The 24,130-nt window shown below is 42.9% G+C and overlaps 5 protein-coding genes across 5 annotated transcripts; 3 read left to right on the forward strand and 2 right to left on the reverse strand.

Annotated features, from left to right (window-relative positions):
• The first annotated feature begins 773 nt into the window (after window positions 1-773).
• BDB00DRAFT_167869 (ribosomal protein L35A) lies at window positions 774-1,843 on the forward strand. Its single transcript, XM_053116308.1, has 3 exons — window positions 774-947; window positions 1,228-1,510; window positions 1,599-1,843. Exons 1-3 carry the CDS (start codon window positions 934-936, stop codon window positions 1,620-1,622), a joined length of 321 nt encoding a protein of 106 aa, XP_052973198.1. The 5' UTR covers window positions 774-933; the 3' UTR covers window positions 1,623-1,843.
• A 122-nt stretch (window positions 1,844-1,965) lies between these two features.
• BDB00DRAFT_879102 (P-loop containing nucleoside triphosphate hydrolase protein) lies at window positions 1,966-5,448 on the reverse strand (the record flags this gene model as incomplete). Its single annotated transcript, XM_053127825.1, has 10 exons — window positions 1,966-2,830; window positions 2,903-3,012; window positions 3,085-3,193; window positions 3,283-3,445; window positions 3,539-3,843; window positions 3,935-4,090; window positions 4,164-5,023; window positions 5,177-5,219; window positions 5,303-5,313; window positions 5,398-5,448. The coding sequence occupies 10 exons, from the start codon at window positions 5,446-5,448 to the stop codon at window positions 1,966-1,968; spliced, it is 2,673 nt and encodes an 890-aa protein (XP_052973199.1).
• Window positions 5,449-7,098: 1,650 nt separating this feature from the next.
• On the forward strand, window positions 7,099-9,239 carry BDB00DRAFT_857354 (uncharacterized protein). The gene has a single exon (XM_053125817.1). The coding sequence runs from the start codon at window positions 7,205-7,207 to the stop codon at window positions 8,885-8,887; it is 1,683 nt and encodes a 560-aa protein (XP_052973200.1). The 5' UTR covers window positions 7,099-7,204; the 3' UTR covers window positions 8,888-9,239.
• Window positions 9,240-10,687: 1,448 nt separating this feature from the next.
• BDB00DRAFT_879104 (uncharacterized protein) lies at window positions 10,688-12,526 on the forward strand (the record flags this gene model as incomplete). Its single annotated transcript, XM_053127826.1, has 2 exons — window positions 10,688-10,755; window positions 10,873-12,526. The coding sequence occupies 2 exons, from the start codon at window positions 10,688-10,690 to the stop codon at window positions 12,524-12,526; spliced, it is 1,722 nt and encodes a 573-aa protein (XP_052973201.1).
• Window positions 12,527-13,453: 927 nt separating this feature from the next.
• BDB00DRAFT_857364 (RNA recognition motif 2-domain-containing protein) lies at window positions 13,454-14,452 on the reverse strand. The gene is made up of 6 exons (XM_053125818.1): window positions 14,424-14,452; window positions 14,238-14,301; window positions 14,003-14,124; window positions 13,862-13,894; window positions 13,592-13,754; window positions 13,454-13,510 (listed from the first exon to the last, which is right to left on the reverse strand). The coding sequence occupies exons 2-6, from the start codon at window positions 14,238-14,240 to the stop codon at window positions 13,484-13,486; spliced, it is 348 nt and encodes a 115-aa protein (XP_052973202.1). The 5' UTR covers window positions 14,241-14,301; window positions 14,424-14,452; the 3' UTR covers window positions 13,454-13,483.
• Between the last annotated feature and the right edge of the window lie 9,678 nt (window positions 14,453-24,130).

A 24,130-nucleotide genomic window follows, 5' to 3' on the forward strand; every position in this document is an offset into this window, starting at 1 on the left:
GGACGGATTTAATTTAAGCCGAACTTTTATCATCATGATAACAGAATATTTTATGCAACAGAGACTGACGGCTAGCCTACAAGTGCATATAAACATTGTGGTTTTTGATTATAGATTGTTATACTATTTCACTGACCGCTTGTTGAAATAAGCTGAACAGAACGGAACGAAACATAGTGACGATCGTATACAAACACGAAAGCTATCTTGATTATTATATAAATATGAGAAGAAACGAATTGTAGGTACTGTATTAAGCCTAAAAGTGAATATCATTATTATGACACTGGTAAACAGCACCCATTATACCTTGACTTCTTTAGCTGGCATGCAAGGTTCGTGATAAGTAAAGCTATATTGAAGTGCTCATATATGCAACTAGGACGCTGCGAAAAAACATGTTCTCTATGCAGGAAAGAGGGATGCCACCTCGGATCAAGGTGCTCACGGAGGAACAGAACAGAAATAGCTTAGAATAGATTGAGTCGTTTCAATTCCTATCGAGCTCAATTAGTCACGCATCTAGTATATTTATACCACTACTCTTGAATTGCATATTGTCAAGCATCATAATATGATGTTCGAAATATGTAGAGCATATCAGGTCTATCAAAACGAATATACACATGGATCACAAATTTCTAAACAAGTGGCTCAAGACACTTCGTTCAAATCATGATTGTTACTGATTATAATGATTGACTACAAAGCACATAGCATATTGCGGTGGCATCATCTACAACATCACAAAAAAAGAGATAGTATCGTATAAATGACGATTTCGATAAGTGAAATGTGTGCATAGCATAGGGTGAGGGAGGGAAACGGGACCTTGTGATTGGCTAATCAAGTGTCGCTCAACCAATTCGGCAGAGAGTGAGAACCGTTCCGACAAGGCGATTTCAAGGTTCCTCCTCCTTAATCGTTAACCTCATGGCTGAAACTCGGTAGGTGGATACAATTCAATACGAATATAACCTATATAGAAGCGACAATGAGATGGTGTGGGTGTGGATGATTAATGGATGGATGAACGAACGAACGGATGGATGGATGGACTTTTGAAAAGATACGAAACGATTGGAAAACGAAATGACAAATGAGGGTCGGAGGGGGTGGTTGTGGCATTTACACATAAACGATTTATTTAAGAGGAGGATAAAACGACATTATGAAAGACGATTATATTTACAAGTTGAATTATACTTTGTGTATAATTGTATATAGTCTTTACAGCAAGGGCCGCGTCCTCGGTTTCGAACGTGCTAAGCGTACCCAGAACCCCAACGTCTCGCTCATCAAGCTTGAGGGTGTTCAGACCACCAAGGATGCCCAGTTCTACCTTGGCAAGCGTATTGCCTATGTGTACCGTGCTAAGCGCGAGATTAACGGCTCCAAGATTCGTGTTATCTGGGGTCGCATTGCCCGTACCCACGGTACCAGCGGTGTCGTCAAGGCTCGTTTCCGCAAGAACTTGCCCGCCAAGACCATGGGTGCCTCCGTCCGCGTCGTAAGTTTGCTGCTGATCTCATTGGGCTGGTGTTCATTTACCGGAATAATGACAACAATGACTAATAATGATTATGCAACTTGTATAGATGCTCTATCCTTCCAACATCTAAGTGAATTTTTTCTAAATGTTCACTTGAAAAAATCCTTGTGGGGGAATAAAAGCTCGCATTACACACGATATCTTTTGTCAGCCAAAAAATCACAAACATTTTTTTTAGTCTTGATGAATAATGGAGAAGAGGAGGAGGAGGAGAAAGTATGAGAAAAGAAGGAATGAGTTTTTACTTATTGGTTGTACTACTGCATCAGGAGAAGTTCGAAGAGGAAGAGGAAAGAGATTGCGAGTATATGCACATTGTGAAGGGGAGATAGAGAGGGAAAGATATGAGCGCAAGGAGATAAAAGTGAAAAGGGAGATAGATGTATATTATAAAAGCTACTATACGTACATAACTACAATTGAATGTCACTAACAGTGTCATTGATACGATCCCGAAGCGCTTCGACCGCCGCAGCCTTTAGCTCCAAGATTTCATCTAGATCACGCAAGTAATCTCGAAACTGGCTGCTCCGGGTGATATCGTCATCGTCATAATCTGGATTGGACAGGAAGGTCGACATTTTACCTGCCAACTTTGTCTCTAGTTTGGTACATTCCGTCACTTCTCGTATCTGTGCTCGATGTACTTTGATCATACCCTCCATTTGTGAGCGGTCAAAGTGAAGATCGTCTTCAAGAGCGCTTGGGGATGGTGATTGTTGTTGCTCTTCGTTTATGCTAAAGCGGTTCAGTTGCTCGGTAAGATTTGGATAAGGATGTTGCTGTGGATTCCTGGTATAATAAGCAGCCTGTTGTTGCTGCTGCTGCTGTTGTTGTTGTTGGTACTGTTGTGTAGTATTGTAGGAAAAGCCCATTTGTAAAGGTTTTTGTTGTTGTTGCTGTTGAAGAGATGACGCAGAAGTTGATGGTAAGGTGGAAGACGAGTTGATAAAGGCATCTTGCTCGTGTGGGAAATCAACATCAAATATATTTTCACCATCGATATCGTCATCATTTAAGAAATCCGAATCGTTGCTATAAACATCATCGTCATCGTCATCATCGTCATCAAACGCATAATAATCATCGTCTTCGCCATCATCCTGTGTGCTACTGCTTGTCCGACTTATTTGATGGTGGTGGTTATTACTATGATGATTATGGCTATGGTGATGTGTTGATGTATCGATCATCCATGGTGCATCGTCCGGTCCATTTCGACTGTTAGTTTTCTCGAGCTGTGCTCGTCGATCTCGTTCTCCCTTGAGTTCCTTCACTCTGGCGATCCATGTAAATGTTAGCATAATCCAATCCACATTCCACGCTGAGTAGATTTAAACCAAAGTTTACCTATCGGCATAACGCAGTGTGTTCAAGGTATGCTCGCTGTTCGACCCTCCAGGTGAAATGGTTGCGATCATGCATGTACGAGAATTGCCGACAAAGGAATCTTTGAGGACCTGTTTTTATTAAACAAAATGTGATGAGCTAATAATATCCATGATAAAGCGAAGAGAAAAGTAAAGACCAACCTGAGTCAATTTGCTTTGTCTGAACGGAGTATGTCGTTTATCTTGATCCAGTGCACGGATACATTCTTTCAAGGCGAGTAAGCTCTTGTTAATTTCAGCGCCTTCCATCCTAGTCAAAAAAAAAGGTTGAAATGAACCGCCATCACCCGTCAAGTTAAAATCATATGATCCGTGTCTTCTCAAGTCAGCGAACATTACCTCGTTTTTGTATCTGATTCACCTCGATCAGCACCACGCTCAGAGCCGGCAAGATCAATAAAGCTCAATTTGCCATGTATAAGCTTTCTATTCTTTTTAGGTTTCAAAAGTATCTGTAAAACGGCATGCGATCTTGAAGAACTATCGTTTGCACCGGTCGATCCTATTGTGTTTTATACTGTTACTATCTTGTGACTCAAAGTTATATACAACATTTATCCCCTCGTTTCTCAAACACACAACTCCGCCGTTTTACCTGTACTACGAATTTGATTTCCATATGCAAAAATTTGAACGAGTTTATCAACATTGTCAATGGGAAATTCCTTGAGCCCGGATATAATGACATTTTGCTTTCCATCTTCTCGCGCAAACAATTTCTTGCGGTTGTTGAGCAGATCGTACAGCTGTCCTTGGTATATTTCATACAATCCAATCCATGCCGACAAGTGTTGGTTTTCGGGTGTACGCAATGCAGTAAAGATATCACGAGCTGCCATGACGTATAGACCATGACGCGGATCTAGCATAGTAAATGTTTTACCGGAACCTGTTTGACCACTATAATTTATTTTTTTACTGTTGAGTACATATACACATAATGCCTATGTCACATTAGTTATGAGGGAACGAGGAATCAACGATTACTTACTATGCAAAGCATGTTGCTTTTCCGCCTTGGAAGATGTATCGGACAAGCGGAAGTGCAGTCCGTTCGTATATAGAAGTATTTTTGGCATCAGCATCAAAAACATCATCAAATGTGAATTTGTGCTGATCGATGTACTTTGTCAGATCTAGCTTTAACCTACACATGTACCATCAATCACGGTCAGTATAGACGAAGAATAGATGGGAAAAAAGTTATGTCCACATCCTACTTTGGCTCATTTATCTGTAAGCTCCGAGTCCCAATCGCATTGATGATATCCTTTTCCGCACGTTCCAAATCCTTTCTGCTAAGTGGCCGCTTACGCACACACACACGGATTTTCTGATTCAGATCACTGGGTGGAAGATCGGACACTGACGATAGAGCTGTCGACTGGGATGCTGCAAATCTGAGTGCACCCATGCTGGCTCGCGCCTTCATTGCAGAAGGCGACATAGGGACGCCATAGGCATTCAAGAGAGGTGCAGAAGCGCGGTACCTTCGAGCACTGGTGTCGTCTTCATCCTCTTCATCATCCGAGGATGATTTGGACGACGATGGTGCCGTCGTTAACACCGATCTGCGAAGGTCTGTTCGGTTACTATGGTTGCTGTTGTTATTACGCGAAGCACGAGGTAGTCCTGTATGGCCAGCGTCCGACATGGTTCGACTACGCACGTGTCGTTCTGGTTTGGGTGTTGTTGACGGGCTTGGTTGCATGGAGATAATACTTTGACGCCTGAGCCGTGCATTGTTTTTACTGCTATATCGCTGGGTATGATCCTGTGCAGGCGAACTGGGTGGCTGTGGCAACCGGCTTGTATATGCGTTGCTAGGCGATATCGGATAATCGTTACTGCTGTTGCTATACATGCTGGTTGCCGTGGTGCTGGTAGTGCGCATGCTGGGATACGCTTGTGGTTTGCGCAGGCCACTTGTATTTGTTGCTGCCGTTGTAGTGAGCGTGGATGCAGAAGTCATGATTTTCAACGGTGGTGCCTCTTTCCGTAACATTTGGATCAAGCCAAAGATTTTACGTCGGTCAGTAATATCCGTGATGCCGAGTGCTGCATAGTCTTGTACTGACAGCTATGATGTGCCATGGAAATGGCATATATGTGAGTCTTCTCATAGACATCTTTTATGTTCAAAGCATACACGTATCCCCTCAACCCCTTTTCTTCCTCTCCCTCAAAGACCGTACACGCGCCGGGCGCGCATAAAGAATATTTTTTTCTATACCTGACACAGGTTTTGAAGTTGCGTGATGCCGTGAGTGGAAAATCTATTCCATAAAAGAAAAAAGCCTATGAATGTTTGCAATTTCTGACAAGCTTTGGAATATAATCGCCTAAAACTATTGCTTACGTCGGATAGAACTACATTAAGGGGGAAGAAATGACGATATAAGTAAAGATGAATGTCAAGAACAGTTTTGAGTCTGAAAGAAAATGACAATTTACATGGTCCAAGTCATGTTTACGCAATGTGTCCAAAAAGACAGAGGCACTCATCGCGTTGTTGTATACTGTCGTGTATCGCTTGAAAACTGGGCGAAGAAAGCGGGGTGGGGTATAGGGTTAAAAAAAAGTTGTGCGTTGAGTTTCCCTTGGGCTAAGCGAAGAAAGTAAGAAATAGACTGAGAAGCAGAAGGCGGATGTTGTTTCGTGGTTGTCTTTGTGCAACCGCAAAATATAATTATGAACTCCGTTCCCTTCTTTCTTTCTTTCCGTATATCATCGAGAATGTTTGTGTGTTTGTAGAGGGTTGGATTGGGGGGGGGGGGGGAGGCTATAGGAAACGACGTGTATGCAGCCACTGACAGCCTTTTTATTTTGATTTCATCATGTGGCCCATGCTACTTTGTTGTTGTTGTTGTTGTTGCTCCTTCACCTACCTGGGACCTTTCACATCACTTCCATTCGCGTTGTAATTTATACAAGTCACCTGCCCACTTCATACAACGCTTGTGTGTACTACAAGCAAGCCTGGACCTGATCCGCATTGATTCCGACTTCGGACCAACACAAAAAAAAAGGCAGACTCTGCAATAAGCGGTTAGATTTACGTACTAAGCTAATGCTCTGTTCCCAACTTTTGCTAGTACCACCCACACTTAATGTATCGAGAGTCTTCATCATTCATCCTCAACCTTTTTCCTTGCTGCCCAGTCAGGGTTGTTTTACAGCGACAAACCTTTTTCAGATCTTACGCAAGCAAGTATGTCCCTTAGGACGCAGTACTCGCGCTGTGCTTATTATGAAAAATGAAAACATTTTCGTCTACTATTGCTTATACCAATTTCACTTTCCTCGCTTTAATATGTATATGCACCTGCGTGATGTATTTTTATTATCATCATCATCCCACATCATTGGCATTCCATCATGTGTCCCTACTATATTGAATGGCTTTCGTACATAGTATCACTGACATTCTCATACTACGTACTTTTTTGGTCAGCGATTACGTCGATAAGAAAGGTTATTTCTTTGTTACCTTGATGGTGATGAATTACATGACACTGTACAACATAGCACCTCCCTGACGACAACAAAGAAATCGTAGCAACCATGATATCTATGGTAATTTACTTCAAGGAGAACATGGGGACAAAAAATCACAGTCCTTTGTTTTGTTTGCTAACGACGACACACATATTTTGGGTTCTCGAACATAATAGGGGTCGGGCAGCAATGATAGTGTTAGTAGCATAGCGCCCGATTATCATCGCCTACAATAGACTACGATGGGTGACTTTCAATTATATTTATTGCAATGTAGAAGCTGCATACTACTGTATAAAAAACTTTATTCTACCGAGAAATTATTATTGTTTAGCATGAATTTATTTGACTCCTGCATATCCTATATACTTAGCAGCTTATAAATGCATTCGTCTGTTCTTCGGAAGATAAGCCGTGGCGGGCTTGACCTTCTAAGGTGACCCAGCTAATCATCTGCTAAGAGCTAGAGCTAGCACTTATTGCAGGTTTGATAAAAGTAAGTGCACTTGGCATTTGTGTGTAGTCCACTTTCTCTTTTGCAGTAACAAATGTAAGACAGAGAAAATTATGTTTATTCATCATACTGTTTGTTACATTTCTTGCTGGTTTTACTTAACAATGATTCTTTAAGAGAGAGAGAGAGTGTGTGTATAATTTATAGATATTATACACACTCAGCGATCGAATCGAAGCAATTCTATTGGTTCACCTTGTTACCAAACTGAAAAGCGAGAACCATAAAGTAGGAAAAGTGAAAAAAAACATGGTTCTTCAACCTTTACTATTACCATCTCCACCCAACACTGCCGCACACAAAATGGCCACTACTACTGCACCGCCAACAGCACATGGGAATACGACAGCCATAACCAATACCGCAACAACAAATACTACGAATCACCATAAAAAGCATACCCGACATCATGTCAAGCGACGATCCACTGGCCGCGTCCATGTGACAAAACTAGCGCCCATGGCCAGAGCCAATGCTTCTGCTCACACCGACACTGAAGCCGACGAGTACGATCACACTGGCTCAACAAAACGACCTCACATGCGACGCTCTCAAAGTCAACGATCCCTAAATAGACTTTCTTCATTTGAGCGAAAAGGAGGAATGACCGCCATGGCTCCACTCCATCCTCCTCAACCTCAAAAGAACACAGCAATTAGTAATAGTGAGAACAATAATAGCACCATTACGGCTAATACGTCGACGATTTCACCACCGACCACACCTCCTTTGCAAGCAAAAGGCAAGCAACAACAACAACGGTCTTTGCCGCCGCCGTCGTCGGCCTCCTCCTCCTCCTCCTCTTCGTCGTCGTCCTCAGAAGAAGTGGAAGAAATGGAAATAAAGAAGCACCAGCAACGTTTGGAAAGAAATGTGGAAGAGGATCAAGAGATTGCTTGTCCAACACCGTCTGTTTCGTCACCTACTGTGCTTCGTAATGACTGCAGGAACAGCAACAAAAGCCTTTCAACCATTGCCAGCAAACCCTCCATTTTGTCACAACGGGGAACAGCCGCACCGATTGAGCAGACGTTCAATGCTGTCGCAAACAATCTGGTTGCACCTGATAAAGCTGCTTTGCCAGCGTTCCATAAACAAGCCACGTCACCGTCTAAATCACCGTCTTCACAATCCGATTCACATAAAACGAAGAAGCGTATGCCTCCATTACGCTCTCAATTCATCGACGAACATAGCCATCATCATAACAGCAACAACAGTCAGCAACAACAACAACATCCGGAGTCTGTCGCCGCTGATCCTCATCACTCTCAGCATAGCAACAGTTTGAAACGATCCAACATGGAAAAGTCGCCACGACAAAGCAATGTTGCATCAGCCGCTACTGCACAACCGCCCGGGATCTCACGTACGCAGCAAAAGCTTTTGTTACAACGACAGCACTGTCTTGTCGACGACGAGAACAACCTGGGACATCCGCGCAACATGTTGCGATTAACAAGGGAATTAGAGCGTGTGGGTCGAGAGTATCGATGTGTACGACGGTATCGAGATCCAATGCTGGAAAGTCTACAACGATGTGCATCGGCAGGGAATGTCCAGCAGCAAGAGCATAATCCCCATCCACGTCGTTTACAAGTCAACCATCGTACCCGCTCATTCTCTGTACTTCCGTCCTCTTCCAATGGTGCCTATGACCATCCCGACAATGACCATCCTATCCCTCATTCAGAACAACGACAAGCCATCCATCGTCGTCAACAACAACTCAAACTGCTTGCCATGGCCAATCATCACAGCAATGGTGGCAACAGCAATCACAGACATAGCTTGCACACGTATTCGTCTGGTGGTATGCATTCGTCATCGCACCAACAGCAACAGCAGTCCAACACGGCATTGGATATGATCCGTTGGAGTGCGGGTGCTCTTCTGGATCGTGTTTGGTATGGTGGCAATGGTTCTAGTTAAGCACTGCTGGGCAAATCCTCCAAGTAGTTGTGCCTCTTTTTATTTGAGATTGTTTGCGAGCTTCTCTTCATTCCCATGTTCCTTTTTTTTTATTTGATTTCCTGATTGTAAAGTAACTTTTTTTCTTGTTTCTTCCCCAACTTGCTTTTACTCTAATCTTATTATTATAGCAATATCTCAATCCTCCTTCTCCATCTCTCTGTGTCCGAGTGTTTCCATCATTTATCTATTCACCTACCTATCTATCTGTTTTTATATGTACTATCTTCTTGAGCCTTTTAAAAGGATCCTTTATTTTACCCAAAGTGTACAATGTTAAATTAAACGAAAGTGTACAATAGTTGACTGCTTGACTTGTTTGTTCACATCAACAGTGGCTCTTGCTGTTGTTACTTAATATGTAACTTACGCACACCTGCTCGATTATTGCGTTGGGTATCTCAGCAAAGACGATGTGTGGTTATTCCACTTGGCTCTGTATTATGCAGTGCATGTAAGTGAAAGTGCTTGTGGGTGGGGGAGTCTCTTGGTTAGCAGTATTAGATAAACCATCGGAAATAAAGGTGTATAGGCCCTCGTACGTGAGTTATGCGAAAGCTGAGCTGCGTTACAGCGGTAACACTAGCCAGCATACAGCTAAATTTACGATTAAAACAATTGCTTATGAGCCTTGTAAGGGAAAAGGTAAAAAGGAAAGCAGGAGCGTTTAGTGTGCAGTCACGCATGTATCACTGCAGCCTTTGTAGACGCGGTGATAACTCAATTTGGCAACCTCTCTTTCTATTCCCAACAACACGTCTCCTTCTTTATTTCTTCCAAATAAATCCCAAGAGGAAAAAAGGAATTAGGTGAATATATCATATAATGCGTTTTAAAAAGAAAAACTGTTTCTCTAGATACCGAGATTGTCGTATGTACTAATCCGTTGATATATTTGGACTCTAAAGGTTCTATCTTTTCGCATTAATCTCTTACATCAGCACCCTCTTTCCCTCCAATCGTAAGTGTATTCTTCACAGTAGGCTTCAATCGCTTTTCGTTTCGTTGCTTGGTTCCTTTTTATTTCGTTCCTTCTGTGGTGTTTTATACTTGATGCACAGGCAAAATCGGGTTTGATTTCTACTCTCTTGTGTTATAACTTTGAAATTTACTTGATATATATAACGATTCTTTTTTTCTTTCTATTTCTATTGGCATATATCCGCTGTTCTCTCGTACAACTTCCATTTTACTCTTAACTACTACCACTATCGTTCCGTTCTTTCTATCACTACTACTACTACTACTACTACGCGTCACCTCTTTTCTTTCAATATTCAACCTGCCAACAACCACCTATGCTTTGGGGATCTCTCTATCTATCTACATTTGAAACGGGTCTTTCACCACCACTTTCTCTATTGACTCTTCTTTCTCTTTCAAAAGTTAGTTCTTTATGCATTTCTCTATTATTTCTTCTTTTCTACGTTTTTTCCTCTCTTATCCTCTTTCACTTTCTATTATTATGGGGTGCTTTTTGACTCTACCAGGGGCTAGTGTGTGCGTGCGGTTGTGAAAAAAAAAGAAGGGAGGACGAGGGTGATAAAACAGGATGAAGAGTCTTGGGAGAGAGAGGGTGATAGAGGGGGGGGAAGAGACTAAAAGGAAAAAAGGTTTTATTCTCTTTCAAGCGCGACAAAGGGGCAGCACAGAATTACTAAATCCAAACTTTTTTGTAATAACGCTTAGACACCATGACGATACTAGCAGTAGCAGCAGCAGCAGCAACAACAACAACAACAACACGACGAAGGACACGACATGAAACGCACAAACGATTACGATAATTCCGACGGCAACAAGAAGCCTCGCTTTTCACAATCGTACAAGTAAGTTGCTGTGTGAACACCTCATCCTCCCTCACCCTTCCCTCTCTTTATTCTGCTTCTGCTTCTTTTTGGGATGCATATTCTATAACCAAGAAACTCAACACAAAAACTGTATAGTGATATGTATGCCCAATATTCTGCTATGGATCCTGCAGCGGCAGCAATGATGATGAACTCTCAGTATGCAGCAGCAGGTGGTGGACCTAATGGATTTGGCGGGTTTGCGTCTCCAAACGGCATGTATGGCGCGATGGGCTATGGCGTGCCTGGATCAAACATGGGCGCTGCCGCATTCAATGGCGGATTCGGTTCATCCGGGTACCCGCATCCAGCCTTTGCCGCAGCAGCTGCAGCCATGGGTGGTGGCGGTGGTGGTGCCAATGGTCAGCCCAACCAACCCGAAATCAGTCGCACAATCTACCTTGGCAATATCCCAGACGATATTGTAGCCAGCAACATTTTCGACACTGTGCGCGTGGGCCCTGTTGAGTCACTCAAATTCCTGATGGAGAAGAGCTGTGCATTCCTCACCTTTGTCGATCCAGCATCCGCACAACTCTACTATCAGCAGTACCTGACAAGCAAACTCGTGCTCGGCAAGAACGAGATCAAGGTCGGCTGGGGCAAATACACCCCGCGCGAGAACTTGGTCCAAGAAGCCATCAAGCGAGGCGGCAGTCGTAATGTCTACATTGGCCAGATTGACGACACAGTGACCGAGGAAACGCTCAAATACGAACTAGCCCAATTCGGCATGATCGACCAGGCACGCGTGCTGCGAGAGAAGAATATTGCGTTTGTGCATTTCGCTAGTATCGCATCAGCTACGAAATGCATCACGACATTGCCTAATGATCCTAATTGGAAAAAGCGACGTATCAATTATGGCAAGGATCGCTGCAGTATGCAAATGCCTCCTCAGCAGCAACTACCAGATAACAAGCAACAGCAGCAACAGCAGCAGCAGCAGCAACAGATGGTGGGATCGCCTGCACAACCACAGAATCAGGGACAAGATCAACAGGGGCAACAAGACCAGTATAATTTCGGTTTTCAGCATCCGATGGGTGGATTTGGTGCGTACGGTGCCGCGCAAGGCGGGTACGGTAATAACAACAACGTGGCGTTGCGCACACTGTACCTGGGCAGCATCAGTGCCGAAGCGACATGCGAAGACCTATGCAACGTGATCCGCGGCGGTGTCCTATTCCAAATCCGATATATGAAAGAAAAACACATTGCCTTTGTCACGTTCGTGGATCCCATGTCTGCTGTCAACTTGTACAACCATGCAAACACGACGGGATTAGTTGTGAAGGGACGCAGGCTCAAGGTCGGCTGGGGCAAACCCACCAATATGCATTCGTCGATCTATTTGGCGGTACAGAACGGCGCGTCACGCAATATCTATGTTGGTGGTATCAAGGACAAGTTGAACGAGGAGAAGCTGCGCAAGGATTTCGAACAGTACGGCGAAATCGAAATGATCAACACGTTAAGCGAGAAGAACTGTGCATTTGTCAACTTTACAAACATTCAGAATGCCATGAAGGCTTTGGGTGCCATGAAGTATCATGCTGATTATAAAAAGGTCAAGATCAACTATGGCAAGGATCGGTGTGGTAATCCTTTCAAGCGCCCCAATAATGCTTCCCAACAACAACAACACCAACAACAACACCACCAGGAGCAGCAAAAACCACAGAATGACGATGCCTGCATCAAGAAGGAAGGCTTTAAAGGTTTTGATGCAGAAGAGGATAAAAAATAATTTCTTTTTTTTTCTTATATGTTTTTCTTTTCTGTACCGTTTTACCCTTACCAAACTTTCATTGTGATCCACAAATGCCACAAGAACAAATGAGTATAACCCTCCTGTCTTTTCTTTTTCTTCGAATACATAAATAAAAAGAAGCCATTCCGCTTTTTCTGCAACCAAGCCTTTGTCCATACTCTGTACTTTATTGTTGAGTCTTAATATCCAAGACATGAAACAAAATATGATTTCTGCATGAGAGTATCTAACAAGGAGGGGTGATTGTGCGTGGATTGGGAAACGAAGAGATATCAAATACACAAGAATAAATGACGGTAAAGAAAAGGGTGTGCGAAATAAGGAGAATGAGAGGGCAAGGAAAGGCCAACATAGAGGAAAAGAATACATTAGTACACATCAGTTAGTAGGCTAATAACAATGTATACCGGTGGACAGTGTGAAAGAGATTCAAGATATAACTCACCAAGGATTGAGTAATGGAACAAAGGATGACCAGACGACGGGCAGCATACATGATGATCCATTTCTAGTTAGTAATCATATCTTCCATACTACTTCATGACACATGATGGTGAAGAAGAGGCCACAAAGCAGAGTAAAAAAAAAGGCATACCACCTATAAAGTATTATAAACAGAGTGAACACACATGTTTGTATCATACTTAAAAGATCCTTTCCCCCTTCTTTCAGGAGACACTCTTCCTTATAACCCTCAAAAACTTACAGTCGGCGCGAAACCCACGCGGTACTACGCCACTGTAACAGGATGGTGTGATAGTTACGGGTGAAACCAACTAATGTTTATTGATAGGTTTTGCTATGATATTATGTATATAGAAATAGGGGGGTACTACTACTTGGGATGGAGGGAGCTACGACTATTACAGCCACTGTAACAGGATGGATATCGGAAAGAGAACGATCAATTTTATTTGCAATAATACATATAAGCTAAGTTTGTTGTGGGTAGGGGAATGGCTACATCAAAACAAAGCACCAAAAATGAGTTAGAGCAGAACAACTAACAAAAGCACGTGAAAAAGAAAAAAGGAAACTTGCCTCTTCTTTGCCAATTCGATGGCCACTCGTGTAAAATAGTTTTGGTCTGCAGGACTCATCTTCCTGCACGACCCTCAGGTTACGGTACTTGTCAATTAAAGCGACCTTGCCTTGCGTGTCGGCGTACGACAAGTAACATCGCCTGTCAGAGTTGGATTGGTTCCTGTTTGTCATTGATGTTGTTGCCAATATGTCATTGAGAAATTGAGTACATTAATTTTTGGAAGGTGCAAAAGGAGAGAGAAGAACAAGCGATGCGATAATACATACCAGCCGAATTTTTCTGCGAAAGTAATGACGAAGCTATTTATAGTACACGTACTCATATGTAATTAGTGGGACACTCCACTTGACAATGGGAGCAACGGTAATGTCAGCAGCAGCAGTGAAAAATTATAATGAAGCACTTACCCAACGTCGGAAAAGTTAATAAAAGCATATCCAAAGTTGCGTTTACTGTGGAAGTTGCTCGGCAGGTATAGGAAATCATACGTTCCCTTGTTGGTTGCGTCGATTTCCTGCTTCAGCATTTGCTAAACCAAGTATGAGATAGAATAAGAGAGAAAGGTCCGTTAGGGATTTGTCGAAGATTAAGCATAGTATGTAAGCACAGAATAGCACAGTCATCAAAATCTTTGACACACACCATGTACACTCTTGCTTCTCTCCTCCATTAAAGCAGTAACCGGGCGAGGCCGAGGAGGAGACGGCTATAGAAATGAAAGAAAGCAAGAGATTTGATCGTGAGTCGTCGTGATACTTCTTGACAGACATGCACACTACCACACGCACGGCCATGCGATGGATCCCATTTCCCAAGAGTTATACGTACAGTTGGTGACGAGGAGGAGAAGGAGAGGGAGAAAGAAGCGGAAGATAAGAGGCCATAGAACTATGGATGGGTGGGAACGCGTACCTTTTTATATAAGATTCGTTGTGAATAATTGGAACAATCGATTAGATTCTTTGGCAATTGCGTGATTTGTCTGTTGTCCAATAGCCAAACGAGCGCATAGGCGATGAGGTCAACATTAAGAAAGAGCACAATGCATGTTTCAGTCAACAGTGCGGCAGAAAAACGATCGTTTTTCATTGACCATTCTACATTATTAGCTATAGTGTCGTCGTTTATTATTCGAGGATTGTATCAATATTGGCATCATTCTATAGCCACGGCTCTGCTCTACATGAATCTTTCTTTGCTGAATGACGAACATAGTCAGTTTATATGAAAAGGAAGGAAGAAGAGGTCACTGTCGCAACTGACACGAACCAACTGCATGCTTCAGATTCGATTGTTGGAGAAACAAGTTTTAGACACGGTGAAGGGAAACCTGGCATCGTTTTTTTAAAGACTAGGCAATTTCCAAAGCAATATTCCGCCGCAATTATCGTCGTAACTGTACATGATATTAGTATCATGTTAAAGCTAAAGACCTGCCCTTTCTTTTGATAACCTATTGCTAATGTGTCATGAATGGATAAAGAATGAACGGGAAGGAGTAAAGAGTTTGTACAGGACTCGTGGGAAGGCAAGTTCCCGATGCATGAATTTCCTGCAATTGCTTGCGCTGCACACAATACGGGAAAACATTGACGCGTTTGTTGTATAGAAAATGATCGTGCTATTTTGTGCGCTGTAGCATTCAAGCCAAAATTAATGAGAGTGTTATCCTCCCAGTAAGGAGGATAAAGGTACCCGACGAAGGGTTATGGTGTCGCATCAAAAGTTGAGAGGCTAAATCAATATGAAGTCACTGCGCTCAATTTAATAGTAACACTGCTCAAAAGAAAGAGTGTGTAGCAATTTGAGGTATACTACGCTAATATTTCCCTGGGACAAAAAGACTTTATATAAGCTTAGTTGTATGTCATGGTTGTTGAGGGACCAACCCTAAGCTTTTGCCTCTCAATGTGACACTTGATTATATAGACGTGGAATATCATGCGTAAAAAAGGTACATCTCGGATTTTGCGTATGACTATTGCAATTGCGCTACCGTCGACAGTGACGATAATGAAGTCCACCAAGTTATCGCTGAAAGATCAATTCTCTGACGCGTTCGTTCTGTGTGATTAGTTTTAAAATTATAAAAGCTAGTTGATGTGGACGTTTTTCCTAAGTACAGCAAGTTGGCATTTTTAATTTTCAAACCCATACTATGTATTTCGTCTTATCCATGTTATTCCATCTATTTGCATCATGGCTCTTCCGCACAAAAATCACACCCGGCAGGGTACAAGCCCTGCCTCACCCCAATCGCCCCCAAAACCGCAAAAACTCGACGTTCCTCGACTTTCATACGCCAAAGTCGTTCAGAAACATCGACAGTCGCTCATGCGACAAGAATCAGAGACTAGAGAATTGCTTGACGATAAAAACAACACCCGCACTACTCGGGTTATCCATTCCAACATCTGGCGTGTTGGTGGATCACCCGCCTCAGCAGACAGTGTCTACTTCGACGTTAGTAGCCGTACCGAACCAATCCCGCGTATTCTTGCCACCATCAACCAGCAGTTCCCCGAGAATTGTGGTGCGCAATCAATCCAAGAAGGCCCTCGCGTTATCATCGAGCTCTACTCTGAGGACCCGGAAGTGATTCAAGCTGCCTTAACCCAAGGACTTCACTTTAAAGACGGCGTTATCATTCTCGCCTGCAACACTCTATCAGGAGATGCCCAGATCAAGAAAGTGCGCCTATCCCATCTCCCCTACAGGAACCACACTGCATTAGTCGCGGGCATTATCAACAGCCTCAGCGTATACGGCAAGGTATTAGACTGCGGCATCTATTGAGACGCCATGTCCGGCATGTACTTAGGCAATGGCTTCGCGGTGCTGGACCGCCAACCTATACGAGATGAGCAACCTTACTATGACCTCGCACACAGTGTTCAATGGGAAACAACTGAAGACTGCTTCTACGCCACCTGGGCCTCCATGGCTCTACATTGCTCGCGTTGCCACAAACCCGGCCACCATGTTCGCATCTGCCCGGAACGCCCTCAGGCACATAGTGCCTGCTGGACCTGCGGACAAGTCGGGCACATTTCGGCCGGCTGCCCGGACAACCCCAACAGCTACAAAGGGAAAACTAACAAGCGTCGCCGCAACGCCGACCGTCAGACCAAGAGTACCATCTCTATCACCGCCCAGGCTACAGACAACAGCAAAGTAGTATCACAGCGTAACACCGATTCTACCGATGTGAGTCATAAGGTCAGCAAGGCTACTGTCGTGCAAGAGCCAGAACACACCACCACGGATCCCTCTGATACTGAAATGCACATATCCGACGAGAGCTTTACAACGTGGGTAGCGACACAGAGGAAGGCGAACATACCTCTGTCCCACGTCCACAAGCTACTTTCGAAGTAGTCGATGCTGCCCTACTCAATATCGAACAAGAAAAGGCTGCACGTCCTGATGCTTACCGTATTTTGGCCGATCAATTCGAAACCAAAGAAGCGTCGCCATCCTGGTACAAGGCATGGCCCATGTCTGCACACAATCGCTCGGTCCTCGAATCCATGTCGCACCGTGATCAAATGACTTTGCTCGCCTTATTGGAAGCACGTGTCACACCACCAACGGCATACAAGACGCGCAGTAACCGACAAGTTATGCTGACCGACAACGCAGATAAAGCTATCACTAGTACGCCTGGGTCGTCGTCTCACTAAGACGCGACCCAACGACTTTACGTATCCCATTTGCCAAACATCCAATCATCCATAATCACGATCAAAAACAATATACTCAAATTATGCGCAAAACAAACAATCCCGACTCGAGCCTCGTCTGAAATATTTTGCGGTCTTGCTGTTTTGGGTTCTGCTAAGCGTTTCTTCACCGAGCGAACGAGATGCCACAGACATAGTCTAAGCACTCTCCCATTTGTCCAGACTGCTTCTATAGCACAGATCTGTCCCCAGTCCTTGTCCGTAAACATGAACTTGGGTTGAAGACCAGCTTGCTTTGAGCATGCAAAAAATTCGGCAATAACACCAACACGAAATGTGTCATCCTCGCCATCGTTTACTAGCTGACTCTGTGGTGTAAGCTTCAGAAGCATGTATGCAATCGGAAACCCGGCACCGTTTACAGTTGCGACTATCCCAAATAGTTCGTATCCTGCTCGGTTTGTTTTGTATGTAGAATCGACATGGTATTCCTCTGCTAGTTGCTGTGATCCGCAAATTACATCAAATAATGGCATGGTAAAACCAATAGCCGAGTAATTGCTTTGTGCTGAGGTGAAAATCTGTTTATTGGTTATTGAATTTTATTGATTCTATTATTAATGGTTCTTGTCTATTTCTCAACGTGTCGAAGTGATTGTATACACGATCCTCACATGTATTTAATATTAAGTAGTAGCTAATCATTTAGGACATTTTGACATACCTTACGGACACCCTTGTCAGCGGCTCTGTCGACGAGCATCTCTGCCGATCTGAACTGGTTGTTGTGCAGTGTATATTGGTCTTGGATCGACTGGCACGCCCAGTAATACACTTGCCCCTGCGTTATTCTTGTCGCTTCTTGTTGAAACTGACGGATAATGTTACGATGCAGCTGTTGTGCATCCAAGTCGATGGCATTTGCAGCGATGTATGCACGTACATTTTGCGGGAAGGCGTAATTTTCGACGGCAGGTGCAGCCCTATGCCCACAGGAGTGTTCGATATTCAAGTGAAAGTAACCATTCACTCGATCGACCATGCCGCTGATGCGGCCATTGCACAAGAAAGTTGCCATACGCCGATACAAACGTACCTTACCAACGTCGAGAGTTTTATCAAGATGACGAAGTGCTTGAAACCCTGGCCAGCACAGAAGCGGCGTCTCTCCGACCAGCTAGCATAGCAGAACTCGTTCGGGCAAGACATAACGGGTATCCTTATTACTCCTAAGGACGTTTCCAACTTCCGGCAAAGATACTGTAATGTCTCGGCTATTGACAGCAAGTTTTCACCGCTTGTTGACTATTTACAAGGTCACGGTTACGTCTCACATTTATGAGATCAATTCCAACAAAGTCCTCAAGGCTCTTTTTGTGGTTCATCCCAACAACATAACTATGGCACGAAGGTAAAGGAACTAGAAAACTCTTTGAGCATTACAACTTTCGAACCGAAAACGGTTTACAAATTCTAATGGCGATCAATTAAAGGTTCCCTCATGTAATCCAAATCGATTCTACCTACAAAACGAATTTTCACAACATGCCACTTGTGAACATAGTGGGCGTAGGCAACCTTGGAACCAACAGCCTTCGTACGTTCATTATCGCGTCTGCCATTATCTCCAACGAGAACGAGGATATGTACACCTGGGTCGCCAAGAAAATGCATGACATCGTGTGGCCTGCATCGAGCTCCAGAGCTCCAGCATTGTTTATAACTGACGGCGACAATGCATTGAGAAACGCTCTGTCTGAAATCTTCCCGCAAGTTACGTCAATTCTTTGCGCATGGCACGTTGAAAAGAGTTTCATGAAGCGTTGCAAGAAGAAGTTCCCTCCTGCGTTACGTGGCCGAAAATCCGAAGAACAAAAATTCAATAAAGCCGTTGTAACCTTGTTATACGCTCGAACCGAAAAGGATTTTGAAACAGGAGTGACCGATTACCAGGAGTTGGCAAAGTTGTCAACAATTGAGGATGAACTTATCGAATATCTCAATGAGTAAGTTCAATATCTTTTATGTAAATGAGCTATGTTTAGTTCAAGATGCAAACGAATACTAATAACAAACATCAAGATCGGGATAAAAACTAGAATGCTCGAGAGCAAAGAAGACTGGGCAGGTCCTTGGTGTGAAGCAAAAAAGCATTTCGGCTGCAGGTCTACACAGAGAGTCGAAAGCGCTCATTATATGCTAAAACGGCATTTGGACAAGCCAAAGTCGTCAAGACTCTTGTTTAAGAGTATCCATGAGTGGTGTATTCAATCAGTAAGACATATTTCTGTTAATTAATCGAAAGTATATAGTACATCAGTTTGATACTAATTTGATCTTATTTATTCATATAGCAAAAGAGTCGAGACATTTACCTGTCAAACGAAACGCAAAGTGTACCTGTAGTAGTGTTACAACAAGACGATGCATACTATTTCCAGAATGTTATTAGGAAAATCTCGCACTTTGCATTACTTTTACTTCGTAACGAACGTGCTTCACGAGGAGAACAGCGCGACAACTGCCCATGCATACCATTGAGAAACTACAACCTTCCTTGTCGTCACACGCTCCCGCAAGATCCTATCCCACTGGAATCAATTGATTCGTTCTGGCATCTGAAAGACAATGGAGGTGAGCACTAATAAGCATATATTACTCATACTGTGTACAGGTTTCATTATGAAATTTATACTCATGGATACTGGTTTTTATAGAAACTGATGTAACAGGTCTTGCTCAAAGCACAAATGAACGCTCGAAACAAGTTTTATTTGCAGCACACCATCAAATGCTGGCAATGCAAAGTGACCCGCAAAAATTATCCAAATTCTTGAATAATATTGAAGGTGCAATCCAAGCAGCCATTGATGACATTGCTGATATAAATTATGTGGTGCTGCCAAAGAAAGTGAAGACCAAAGGACGAGCAACAGAACGACGAAAAAGGACACGAAGATCGCGCCTCCAGATCATAAACTTGGTTGCAGACAAGGACAAGAGTGGAATCCCATCAAATGATTCATCCGACGAAAGTGGTGATACGCAAAGTAAAAGGTACTATTCATACATACCATTAGATTGTCAAATTTTGGGATCACAAATGTACTAAGCGACGAGTATGTAATGTAGAGTGAGAACCGATCCTAACGATGATGTCCCATCTCTCATCATTCCAAAAAGGCGTCAACAATTGGAAAATTCTGCTACACAGAGTCAGCAACAAAGAGAAAGTCGACAAGGTAATACTGTGATATATATATTATGAAAGATAATTTTTCTGTCTTACTTATGATACGCATGAAATGCAATTATTCTTTTATCTTATACAGCTGCCGAAAAAGACAAACCGTACAGTTTGCACTTGAGGCGAAATCAGAATAACTCGTGCTTCATTGACGCTCCAATGGAGATGCTGTGGCATTCTGCTTTCCCCTTCATCGATATGCGCAACCAGCTCCTACCTACTAATTCTAACCCGGTCGATAATGCGCTGCACTATACATACATGCATCATTCCGAGAACACCGAAAAAGGGCGTGATTATGCGAGCATGTGGATCCGGGATTTCGCTTGGAGTGACATAGTATACATGGACAAGGGCTGGCACTCTGCAATTGAATTCCTTTTGCAGTTCATTTTGGAAAGAGCTTCGACGTTTATACAAGACCAGTTCTTCATCAAATGCCTACGAGTCATTTATTGTGAAGAGCACGGTGTATTTTATCCTGCCGATTCACACTACCTCAGGCCGGCAGTTTACATTGAGGACTTGGTCTCAAGCGCAGAAGACCCTGTCGAGTTTGGGAAGCTACTCTACAACATTCACATCGAGGACGAAAGGCTCGCTCTACAAGGCTGTCCCGAACCAGGCTGTAGTTGCTCTGCAATGGAATATAATGTGCCAACAGAATTTCCGACATTCCTTATCTTTGCAGACGACGAAAGAGAACGACATGGTCGGCCTACTATGTTTCCCTACCGGCTTATGCTCACAGACGACGAAGGTGGAATATCGGAAGAATATGTATTGCATGCAAGGATTTATTCAACGTCATCAGGAGGAGCACATTTCTATACCGTGGCTATAATCGAACACCGAAACAAACGATTCCTCGCACGCATGGACAACTTGGCCGGCAATTAAGTGCAGATAATTGCATCCGATCCTGATTCTATTGAAAGCATATTAACAGAAAACAGAAAGCATACGATATCGATACTGTACAAGAAAGCCGACCAGCTAAAAAGCACCGACGCCTTCATACACGCTTGATGAAGAGCATCATATGCAGGAGGTATTCGACCAAGTGGAACCAGGCAAGTATATAAGCTTTTTGCTGTTATAAGCTCAACGACGTGTAGCTGATTTTTCTAATAGTTTTTAGTGATCGCCTGCTGGAGGTGCTCAACTCCTTTGCCTACACCATTACAAGCATCCTTGTCGCCCAATTATTTCAGCGTCTTTCCGCATTCGAAAGTAAAGAAACCTCATCGACAGAATGATGTTGCTTGGTGTAGACCGCATCTCGACATTATGGTCTACGAGCCAATGCGCCTAGCGAACAAATTCCCTTTGGTCGAATTCGAGGCCTTGCCGGAACGGATCGCAAAATGGATAAACGAGCTCAAGGATTTGATAATGGATAAGCCGTTTCAAAGCTATTTCAAGAAGAAGATCATAGAATACTACAAAAATGCACCGAGCATCAGAGCTGCGAAAAATCCAATGTTAAAGATGAGCATTTTCAAAGACCATATGGTAAGTTTTGCAAAATTGAAATGTATACATAGTAGAACCTATGATATAATAACAATTATCTTTATATTTTATAGCCTGGATACTATGGGTTTAAAGGCAAAAAAATAATCGCAAAAACACTCCAAGACATGCTGGTACACGAGATCGATGCTGCGAATGAGCACATCAAACCGATGGATACCCCGGAATATATAGCCTCTGTTCTTGTTCCAGAGGTCGGTATGCGCCTTATTAGGGAAGATTTTGAGACGGCCGGTGAGACAGAAGAAGATTGTGATTGCACGATTAGGCTAGCAGAAGAATACAGTCCCCTCAGCAACATGGCGCTTTTCCGCATGGAGCGTAGCGTCGACTACGGCTGTTTCAAATATCCAGATGACGATGACTCAGACAGTGAAGATTAGGGCGACCAAGAGCATCATATACTCTGATGAATAAATAGCAGAACCATACATTATCTTCTCCAACATATCCCTATACACTTTCACTTTTTTTCTCTTTCTCTATATTCTTCTGTTAAAAAAAGAAAAAGAACAATGTTCAATAAAAGAAAATGTCAAACCTGCATGGTAAATGGCTACCACTGGATATTATATCTCACTTACTGAACGTCACTACAAGGCAACATGATTATTTGGTCTACACAAAGAATTACACTTCCACTTTTTTTTGGTCTACGCAAGGAATTACAGATTGTAAGGAAAATCTGAAATTGGTGTGGGGAGAAGTTTGGTCTCCCGAAGGAGTGAAGATAGTAGAGGAGACATGTGTAACGGATGTTTAAACTCCTATATGTAAAAATTTGGTCTACGCAAGGAAAAATTTGGTCGCTCGAGCAACTCTGTTAAAAAAACCATCGACAAAAGTGTCTTTTTGGAGACGATAACAGCTGAATATGGTAATGTAATTGGTATCATCGTATTCGTCTCATCGTCTTCTATATGCTTGGATGAAACATGAAAATCTGTCAGAAATGTTTTTGTCGAAACAGACCGTTTTTGATCAAAAGGACAGGCTAACTAACCCCTTTGCTTTACTGCAAAAATCACACCGTTTTCCATATCCACCTCTCGTCTTTTAATATTGTTTCATCCACGTAAACAAATCGTACAGCCCATCAACTAAATATCAATCGACTCCTTGAGCACTTCTTTACAACATATTTAAAGCTCATGGGAATCGAAGATATTTTTATGCTGAGGTGCTGGAGGTGGTAGTGCGATGCGCAGTAGGTGTTAATGGTGGATAAAGGTAACACAATACTTACTTTTTTGGCAAAAGATTTGACCATACTAGGCAGCGACATGAAGTATAAAGAACCTTTTTGGACTATATGTTTTGACCCAATGCCTATAGCTAGTAGGCTATCTGTCTTATACACTGTTATGGAATTTTACTATCAAATTTGCTCAAGATAGTTACAGTAAGTTTTATGTCGATGTCGAAAACAAAGGTTCACAGATTCGATCTTTTGAGAGTTCTGTTTTCTACCAATGTTTCAGTTTTGTTACTATGGTTGTCTTCCCGTGATGAAGAAAAATGCACGCTTTTGAATAACGAGCTGCTACCACTTTTAAGCTGATTTACACTCTGTCTGTGCACTATCCAACTATCCGAAACGCAAGTATGAGTAATAGCGATAAATATATTTGAATATTGTATCTATGGATGTAAGGGATCAAGTATTTGTATGAAGTTTTGTTCTTTTCAATTAATTAATGTTTTCAATCCAGTTTTCGAATTGAACTGGGCTGCCGGTTCTTCGTCGTCAACTTCATCAGTTTGTTCGTCATCTTCTTCCTGATTGCTAATGGTGGTTGATACAGATCGTAGCCCTGCTGCAATTTTAGTAAGTCGAGTTTTCTGCTCTTCGTACCAACGCTTAGCCCCCACGAGCTTCTGCTTGCAAATAACGATTGTCCCAAGGTCTTCGTCCGCAATATTAACCCCAACCTCGGGATCCTTGGCAGCAGCTGTGAGGTTGTTAACGACGTCGTTTCCATATCTCAGCACCGAAATTGCTTCGTCCTATAATATGTGTTTATATCTGTAATGAGAGCGAATCCAAAAAGAACCTAATATAATACTTT

This window comes from Zychaea mexicana (assembly GCF_025766255.1).
Source record: "Zychaea mexicana strain RSA 1403 chromosome Unknown BDB00scaffold_160, whole genome shotgun sequence".
NCBI lineage: Eukaryota > Fungi > Mucoromycota > Mucoromycetes > Mucorales > Lichtheimiaceae > Zychaea > Zychaea mexicana.